Genomic DNA, 9,707 nt, shown 5'->3' on the forward strand with positions numbered 1-9,707 from the left:
GCGTTGAAGTAGGCTTTTTTCAAAGGAATCATCGGATAAGGAAACAGAATATGTCGGTAAATAAAGCTAAGAAAGTAAAAATGGCTACCAAATCGTGCCCTGAGTGCGACCAACAGGTGAGAAAATGTATAGATATTGTTCATTTTGGTATATTTTGACTTAGTGATAATGTTGTTTTTGCTCACAAGCATGGGATTTAAAGCCACTGTAGGCTGCTGCAATCCCATATGGTTGCCTATGAATTCAAGATCTGGAGCAACATAGGCTAGATCTGGAGCAACATAGTATAATCTGATGCAAATATCAGGCTAATCACTTAAATTAGTATATGCATTAGATATCAAACACAATGTTACAATGTACATCAACTACAGCTAGTAATTGCTGACAACGACACGTTGATCCGGTTAACGAGTCGGAATGTTATCGCTCGCCAAATGTAGCTAGACGTTTCCTTATTTTTGATACACTGTAATACTGTAACCTGACTGAAACTGGTTTATCATCCTGATCTGACTTTGCCAATCATAGACTCACTCTAGCCTTAGAACAATATAGTGCGTTGAAATGTCGTTACATGTAGCTGCATTGCTGATATTTGATATATTGTTTAAAAAAAACACACAAAAAAACATATTACACAAATACATCGTATTTTATACCAAATGGCGACATTTGGATCTAGCATTTAGATCGTTCCTTGATGTTATTACTGTAAACTGCATTGATTAATTGACTTATTTTCACAAATAATGTGTTGGCTACCAGTCTACATTCAATTTGAAAACGCTTTATTCATTAGAATGTATTTATGTCACCGCTGTTGTCGGCACGTGTCCAAAATATGTGATGCGAGTTTCAGCTAGATTGCGCCAAGGACTTTTCCATGAATTACAAAGGACAGTCCTCTAATATCTCAAAATTGTTGGGCAGTATAGTTATCATGGGGGTTAACACTGGCTACGCCCTTGTTTAACTATAACAAACAAATGAATACTAAACAAGTTTATATAGCTTCTGCAATGTAGCCCATGCTTCATAAAGGACTTCATCAACACAGTTGCTACAATTTTGAGGAATATTTGATATTAACCATGTTTAAACCTGTTTCCTTTTTTAGATTCCAGTTGCTTGCAAGTCTTGTCCCTGTGGCTATGTATTCATTAGTCGAAAGCTTCTAAATGCCAAACTGGGTGAGAGATCACCACCAGCAATAGGTAAATTCACATAATTCAGGAGCCTAAAAATAGTTTCTTTGATGTTCTCTTCACACACTCAGTTTTACAATGTTTATTAACCTAGGTATTTTTGTTTATTATGAGCTTGTAATACATTCACATGAGATTGGGGATAAAGTAACCAGAATGTAGTTGTATTAATACATGACTAAACTCAGCGAATGAACTGTATTAATCTGGGTCACTATTGAATTTTCCGTTTTGTAATGAATTGTATTCACCTTGGTCATTATTGATTTGCCCCCGCCCCCTCCTCCCCAGTTCTCAGTTGGATCAGAGTATAATTTTTGAGTGGTGCAGTGGTGGCTGGCTTAAATCGCTATTTGCTTGAGTGAGTAGCCTACTGCAAGAAGTGGGGGGATGGGATATTTAATTCCTGACTGAAAAGCTTGTTCCCTCAGTTCTCTCTTGTAGGCTTCTGCAGTAGCATAACGAAGCCTGTACCACTCTCTGTGAAAAGTTAAATTTAGCAGTAGAGTTAGATCATGTTGTCTTTCATGAAATTTTACATGTTCAGAATACAGATATCTAACAGGATTTGATTAAACCATTTCCAAAAGGTGATTAGGAAAATAAGTTAGAATACAGAATTGTTATATAACCTATGAAATGCCAGCTCATGCTGCTTTGATCCTGTCATATGGAAAGTGTGAGGATTAGATAGATAGATAGATAGATAGATAGATAGATAAATAGATAGATGGAACAGAAGTAAATACTTAGTCAGTGTGCATGTCATCAATGTGCTACTGCCCATAGCCTTAAATAGCTTAGTACTACTTTATTACCTGATAATAAACACATTTATGCAACGTTTTTTTCATCCTTAGAGAATGAGAAGCAAACGTGAATCAATACAATGCGGCTGTTTTGATTTTTAAAGATGGAGTGAGTGGAATGCTAAATGTAGGTTCGTACTTAAAAAATACAAATCTGGGTAGGGGTGAAATCATCTGTATAGGCTACCACAGTGCCTGAAGTTATGAATGGAATGTTAAACACATCATGCCTTTCTGAGAACCTTGGTTTTATTATACACTTAGTATTAGACAGTATAGGGGGTAGAATTACTCACATCTTCTCTCGATTTATGATACAATGTAATTAGTTTCACATGATACCGAATGAACTTTGAGGTATTGTAGTTAATAAGTATCTTGAAGGCAATGAAGACTTCTTCCATTTGAAGAGGAAGGTGTCTTGAATTTCAGCTCTGAGGATTTTTAATGATGGGTTTTTGGTTTCCACCTCTCCTTAAATAGTTAATAATTTTCCTCTCCTCTGTGTAATTGTAGTGCTTTTTTTGTAACTTTGAAACAGACACTAATAAAACATGATTATTGTTGAATATGAAGACCAAGGTTGCACTGAGAACCATTTTCTTCTGGATAAAAGTGCAGAGAGTTGTATTTCTTTTTTTGCCCACTCAGGAATCCTTAGTGGAACATATTTATATAAGACCGTGTTATTTTTCGATGGCCTTTTAAAAAATATCAGCTGTTCTTGACTATGAGAATTTAGCGTTGGAAAGTAGTAAATTATCGATGTGATGTTTATGTTATAGTATGGAATGCAATAGTTTTGTCAGACTGTTGATTATGGTGCAATTTTATGAGAATATTGTCAGTCTGAAGAGGAAGTGTGTTCCTGTTTGGGCAAGCTGTTGCTAAGGCTAGAATTCCTGGGATATTCTCAAGTTGTGTGTATTCTCATAGCAGAAACGTGGTTGATGTAGGAAATATATTTTCAGGCCTTGTCCAGACTTTGAAACACTCTATTGAATTTAATAGCAACACCATTGCTATGCAATTATTACATAGTTACAAAAAAACTATGCAATGATATGTTGATACAATATTGTTAGTGGTGGGCGGCTACACAGTTATAAAGCATTACCCTTTTGAGCACCAAATATTTGTCTATTTGTATCACTATTTTATCTTCCGCTTTCAATCCGTACTTATTTTCAAAACCTAAATACTCCCAAGTGCACACTCACTACCTACACCACTGAGGAAGCAGCAAATGTGGTAATTGACGATCTTGAAGAGGAAGGTTTTTTATTAAAGCCACTAGACAGAAACTCCCAGTGAAATATAGGCCTACTTCCTGCTCTGGTAATAAGAACACTCCACAGAACACTCCACTGATTCAATGACTTAAAGTGGTTTTGAGGCAACAGCACACCTAGGATGCTAGATATGCAATGGAATCACAGGAGTTATTTCGTTTCTGTTCTGTTTTTATTCTGTTGTTATTTTAAGGCAGTTGGTGTGTTGGAGGAGGGGGGTTGGGAAGAGAGAAAAATTGGAGGCTAAGATGTTTAATACCATATGCCCTTCCCATACACTTTTCGCAACATACATTTAAACAGGAGTCATTGGCATAAGACAATTTGTCCTTAGGATGTATGATGCATTTGACACTGTGACATATTTGAAGGCCATACATTATTATACATTCATATTTCATTTCTATATTGCAATTTTATAGTGCTAAAACAATTGTAAAACTTATTTTTCTGGTCTATTCAGACAAGTTGGATGCAAAGAGGAGGAGAACTGAAAGAATTCGCAGAGAGAAGATCAACTCTCCGTCAACCAATGACATGGAGAATAGAAGGCGATGCCGCTCTAACAGCCAATCGGATCAGATCCGGAGAGGGCGGGGCAGGCCAAAGACAGTTGGGCTGAAGAAGCAGGAGGAAGAGAAAGGTAATACAAGAATGAAAAGCCTCTATCAGTGACACTCAATGACATGGTGCAGTTATAAGATATTAAGCGTTTCCAAGATACTTTCGAAGCTTTATTATTCATTGTTTTGTGCTGACACTTTTAGTCATGTTTCAGTATTTTCCAGTCATAGGAGATAAGGCTGGCGATTAATTAGTGCAGTATTGGGACAGAGCTGGGGGATTTGTGTTTGGATGAATGATTTACAGAGAGGGTTGCTCTCTTCTCTCACTCATGAATAAATCATGATGTCCCTGACTTTGCCTGTGCTTTAGCGGCTGATCTATGAGGAGAAATAACATTATGCATGTTCCTCCTCTGTTGAGAACAGAAATTATGTTAATATATTGCACAAGGTTATTGTTGTCACATGCAAATTATGTCTGTTTCTCAATGGTTTTTCTCTATTAACCAGGTATGTTGTTTATTCATTTTGTTTGTGTTTTTTTTTACCAGAAAAAATTGAGAAAGAAGTTGATATCTATGCCAACCTCTCAGATGAGAAAGCATTTGTGTTTTCGGTGGCATTGGCCGAGATCAACCGAAAGATCCTGGGCCAAAGACTGATCCTATAGACAGACCAGATAGTTGCTGTGAGGGATTGACATGTGAAACCTAAGATTGTTACTGTGGAGAGACCCATGGATGACCACCACAGTGTGTCTTAACAGGGTATGAACTCTGACCCAAAGAACTCCCTGTCGGATTGGTCGAAGCCTTGGGAAAATGGAGATGTTGGGGAACATGGGGAAGCAGGCAACTGTTCTGCTCAAGAGGAAATGTTGGAACCAACTTTTATCTTTAGAGAGAAGCTTATGGAATTGGAGTGGTTAGGACATCTGAATATTTATCTTTTAATCACATTTTATATTATATATATTAGATGATATGGTATAGGTATAGGATTCATCACCATGTCAACCAATAAAGCTGTCAGTAACAAATGCAAATAATTTCTATTAAAAAGGGCATAAATGTGTTGAAGCATGGAGGGCCATCCTAGCATTGTAACTGGCTTCTATAATGTTATTGGCTTGTACTGCTAGTAAACACTGTTTATTTAAGTCTAGATGCCATTGGAACATAATGTTCAATATATTTTGTATCATGCTTAGGGCTTTGGGAGAAGGCCTTGTACATTTGTATTTATAATGCTTGTGTACTATCTTAATTTAAGTGCATATTATTTTATATTTTGTTTCATTATTGGTGACATTATATTAAATATGTAATATTTGACACCTGTCATTTAAATGTCAAAGGCAAATCCTCTTTAATGTGACTTCTTTTGTCATTAAAATAGATTAATCACAACCACCACTGTCAGATGAGCAAATGTTAGTTTTTTATTTAAGAGTGTGTTGTACTTTGTTGATTTACTGCACATACACTATAGTACTAGTGAATGGTGTGTATTACCAACCCTCTCATGTCTCTATACGTTACCCTGCAGCAGGCAGTGAGGGATGGACTGGGCCCCTGAGACACCTGCTTGTAACCTGCCCATTTCTCCTGGAGACAGCTGCTGCTGCCATTTCTCCAGCTCTGCTCTGCCTCCCTCCACAGGGGAAAGGCCCTGCCATTAACGATTCATCCGTCTGGAACACATCCCAGTTTCCATGGAACTCTCAACAGATTTCAACCTAACAGGGTAATCCTGTTGGAGACATTTTCAACTGCCTGGCCTCTTCTTTGTTCACCCAACTGTATTGTATACATGTATGAATGTACAGAAACATGCTTACATCATATCCTGGTTATTCATACAATGAGTGAAACCTGAGAGGAAACACTGCTGGCATTTTAATATGCGATGCAGGGCTGTTAATGATGAGCTGTAATGACGAGACTTTCTTCTTGGTTCGGAAAAGGGTTCTGTGTGCTGTATTATTGACACCTCAGTCCTTGCGAGAAACTGTGGCCATTCAGTGAACTAGAAAGAGGCAGTGCTCAGCATGCCCCTATGGGAAATACATCTGAGTAAAAACAAAAGACAGTACTGTTCCTATAAGGGGGAAAGTAATTCATTAGAATCTAAGTGAAGTAATGCAAAGGTTATTTGAGAGTTGGATTAAAGAACTTTGACCCTTAAATTCCAGGAAATTGACAGAACCCAGATTATGTTTCATAAGAGTAGGGCATTGGCAGTATATTGCTGTAAATTATCCAGGATGCATTTTTTTTATGTCATTGGGATTATGTGGATTGGCTGCCGTAAAACGTATTAATTTCCCCCAAATAGTCAGAGGAGACATACACACAACGAAGAAGGGATTCAGGGTGAACCCGGGATTTTCTTTCTTCTCAAAGCCATCATTTACATAAAATACTTGAGTAAAGCCTGCCTGTTGCAATGCAAAACCACAGGAGATGGGTGTCTACTTTCACATTGGGCCTCTGTGTCGAATACATTCAAACACTGAATAATGCACATCCGTCCACTATCTACAAGCACATTTGAAAAGAAAGGCATGACAATATTTTAGTCAACCACAGCTCCAAATACTGAAACTCAATGTTAATGATCTTTTCTGAGAAAATAACTATTTTCTGTGAAATGTAGAACATGACTGATATAAGAATCGATTGTTAATGGAAATCATTCAGGCAGTCAGACCTTATTTGGATATTTTTAAGGGCAGAAGGATAAAGGATGTTACCTGATGAGCACATTTCAGAAATGACACACTGTTCTGTGAGAAAGTTTAATGATGACAGTAAGACCGTTTGCAGATGGATCATAACTGCATATGGCTGGTAGTGGGGCTGAAATGAACACGCTGAGGCCAGGCTGAGCAGGGCTGTTAATGATGAAATGGGCCTGGCCCAGCCTGAATACCATGCCCTATTACCACATGCCCCCAGGAACACTGAGATCCCTGGCTTTATATCTAACAGGAAATAGTGAAGTGAGCAATATTAAGCACCCAGGCCCATAGACAGAAAGATGGAGAGAGAGAAGAGGGGTGTAGAGAGAGAGAGAGAGAGACATGTGCACACTAAAAGTCAGTTATTCTTACTCAAACAAAGTTGCTGTTTGTTCAGTGTGGAGGGTTCCCCAAGTCACATGACTCGCATGTGATCTCATTAACCAGGGAGAGAGTTCTTTGTTCAGATCTTGGCACATGTAACCTGGCTACTTTCCAATGTAACATGAGATACGGTATATTATTAGCTGTATATTCTGAAGGAATTTTGAGGACAATTGTATTATTATAAAAATGATTAAACATACAGTAGCTAATACTCCTTCTAACAGTATTACTTTTTAAATCGAATCTGTTCGGTTTATTATCTGCACAATACAATAGCTTGCATATAATCCATGCTTGTCAGGCGTGTTTGAGTATGTTGCCTACTGGTAAACAAATGTCAAACTGTGAACCACCCTCCTCATGTCCTTAGACCAACATTTAAATGTTTACCCTTTCTCTGCTATAGACCCTACTTCCTTCATAACATGCGCAAATTACTGCATGCTAATGTATATTTGAGTGCCTTTACACAGCTGCTACTCTCTGTTATCATCTATGCATAGTCACTTTAATAACTCTACCTACATGTAAATATTACCTCAACTAACAACTAACCCCGCACATTGACTCTGTACCGGTACCCCTCTGTATATAATCTCGCTATTGTTATTTTACTGATGCTCTTTAATTGCTTGTTCCTTTTTTAAACTGCATTGTTGGTTAGGGGCTCGTAAGTAAGCATTTCACTGTAAGGTCTACTGCGCCTGTTGTATTCGGCGCATGTGACTAATACAATTTGATTTGATTTGATGTGCTACACAGAAGACATGGGATTGTGTAAAGTGCACACTTTATCATCAAGTTTGTAAACATCAACACACAGTAACAAATAATGCCATAATTCAACAAGAAGCCATTTGACAGGAAGAACATGATATTTCCCGCCTAATGGAAAAAGAAGCCTTGTCATAAGATAAGAAAGAGCCCCTAGACTGACTACAAGGGTTATGTGCTAGCATTCAGGTAACCAACTGCTACGGTGATATACAGAGACCAGATTCACTGCCTGTCATTTGAGAAAAGGATTCATGCTGAAAGCCAAATCATTTGATTTATTCAAATGACAATTCAAAGCAGAACACATACAATTTGAATTGGGTACAGTCCTTTTCTTTGGCATTGAAACGCTAATATGCTACGTAGTCTCCCTTTCAACCACTGGAGGGCAATCCAGTGACATTATGATCAAGTGCTTAGTTGACAAAAATCACAGTAAGTGTTCATTTTTGTGAAATGCTGATCTCTCAGTCTCCTCTGCTATGACATCATATATGCCAGAAAGAATTTAATCAAACGTCTTCAAATGAACAAACCTCACATGAAAAGGGGTTTATATAATTATAAGCCACTCTACTTCAAGGAACATTAGTCAGTCCAGCTATTTTTAATGAAACGGATTGATGGATGAAGAGAACATGAGAGGAATCTTCCTCCGTTGCTTGTTTCTTTCTCTGACTCTGGATTTAGATGGAAGCACTAAGGAAACCAGTGGAGGCTGCTGAGGGGAGGATGGCTCATAATAATGGCTGGAACAGAGTAAATGGAATGGCATCAAAACATGTGTTTGATGTATTTGATACCGTTCCACTTATTGCGCTCCAGCCAGTATCACGAGCCCGTCCTCCCCAATTAACGTGCCACCAACCTCCTGTGGTAGAAACATCTCTTTCAATGAAATACTGGACAGTCATTCTGAAGTCCTAGCGTCCAAGGGACCGCTACAGTAAGTGAACAGCACTGTAAACAACATATTGTTTCAGGAGATGAAACGCCCCTGTTAAGTCTTGTTTGGGAGAATCATCCCGCTTTCCATTTATATCTAACAGTCATGTTAGAGTGCCTGTGTATCCGTCTCGGAGGACTCAGTGGGCTGTTTTGACAACAAAAAAAACCTTGGTCGGAGAGGACGGGACATTGAGTACCATTCCACATGAAGTGAGTCAGAGGCAGAGACAAGGACGACAGCAGAGGCAGACACACACGTCAGGCATCCAAGAAAGACAGATTGTGTACAACTGAAGACAGAACGTGTAAAACTCTATACACACCAGTCATGACAACAGTTTGAATCATGCTGTTCCCTTACCCACCAGCTGTCCTGTGATGTCTAAAGGCAGACAGTTAACTGAAGCAGCATCCACATCAGAAGGAGGATTATGGCATTGTAACAGTCCACCGCCCCACCAGCCACACACTAGTACATGCTGTTCATAATAGATATGTCATATGTGTGGCTCAAGCACGTGTACATACACAGTGACAGGTTAACAGGTCAGCGATAATGACAATGTGCACCATCATCATCATCATCTCCTTAGGACCATTGTGACATCATCCCTCTGGCGTGCATACCTCTTCCTGCATCATAGAGCTGACACTTCCCCTGCGGACAGCAGAGCCTGTAGACAATATTCCAAAAATACCCTGCACTTCTCAACAAGGTGTTCTGTCTGAGGAGGAAAAAACTGCAGTGGGATGCTTGCCAGGAGGTGAAGACTTTTCCATCCCACCTGAAACCCTGTTGAGCCAGGCTGAGAGGAGTCCTCTTTTTCCCTGAGTCTAAGACTTGGGTGGTTTTGAGGTTAAGACCAGCAACACGATGCCACTGCATTTGAGTGTTGGTGACGCACCTTCTGTTGCCCCAAAGCAGAGTCGTGTGGGATCAGATCCCTAACAGGTTCACACACGCACGCACTCAAAAC

The 9,707-nt window shown here is 39.0% G+C and overlaps 1 protein-coding gene across 1 annotated transcript; it reads left to right on the forward strand.

Moving 5' to 3' along the window:
• Window positions 1-4,774, forward strand: LOC139385060 (UPF0547 protein C16orf87 homolog). Its single transcript, XM_071130107.1, has 4 exons — window positions 1-116; window positions 1,121-1,217; window positions 3,773-3,952; window positions 4,427-4,774. The coding sequence occupies exons 1-4, from the start codon at window positions 51-53 to the stop codon at window positions 4,543-4,545; spliced, it is 462 nt and encodes a 153-aa protein (XP_070986208.1). The 5' UTR covers window positions 1-50; the 3' UTR covers window positions 4,546-4,774.
• The last annotated feature ends 4,933 nt before the right edge of the window (window positions 4,775-9,707 follow it).

This window comes from Oncorhynchus clarkii, chromosome 26, assembly GCF_045791955.1.
Source record: "Oncorhynchus clarkii lewisi isolate Uvic-CL-2024 chromosome 26, UVic_Ocla_1.0, whole genome shotgun sequence".
Lineage (NCBI taxonomy): Eukaryota > Metazoa > Chordata > Actinopteri > Salmoniformes > Salmonidae > Oncorhynchus > Oncorhynchus clarkii.

Coding starts and splice junctions, on each gene's coding strand:
- LOC139385060 (XM_071130107.1), top strand. CDS start 51: ATGTCGGTAAATAAAGCTAAGAAAGTAAAAATGGCTACCAAATCGTGC. Junction 117..1,120: donor GCCCTGAGTGCGACCAACAG/GTGAGAAAATGT, acceptor TTCCTTTTTTAG/ATTCCAGTTGCTTGCAAGTC. Junction 1,218..3,772: donor GAGATCACCACCAGCAATAG/GTAAATTCACAT, acceptor TGGTCTATTCAG/ACAAGTTGGATGCAAAGAGG.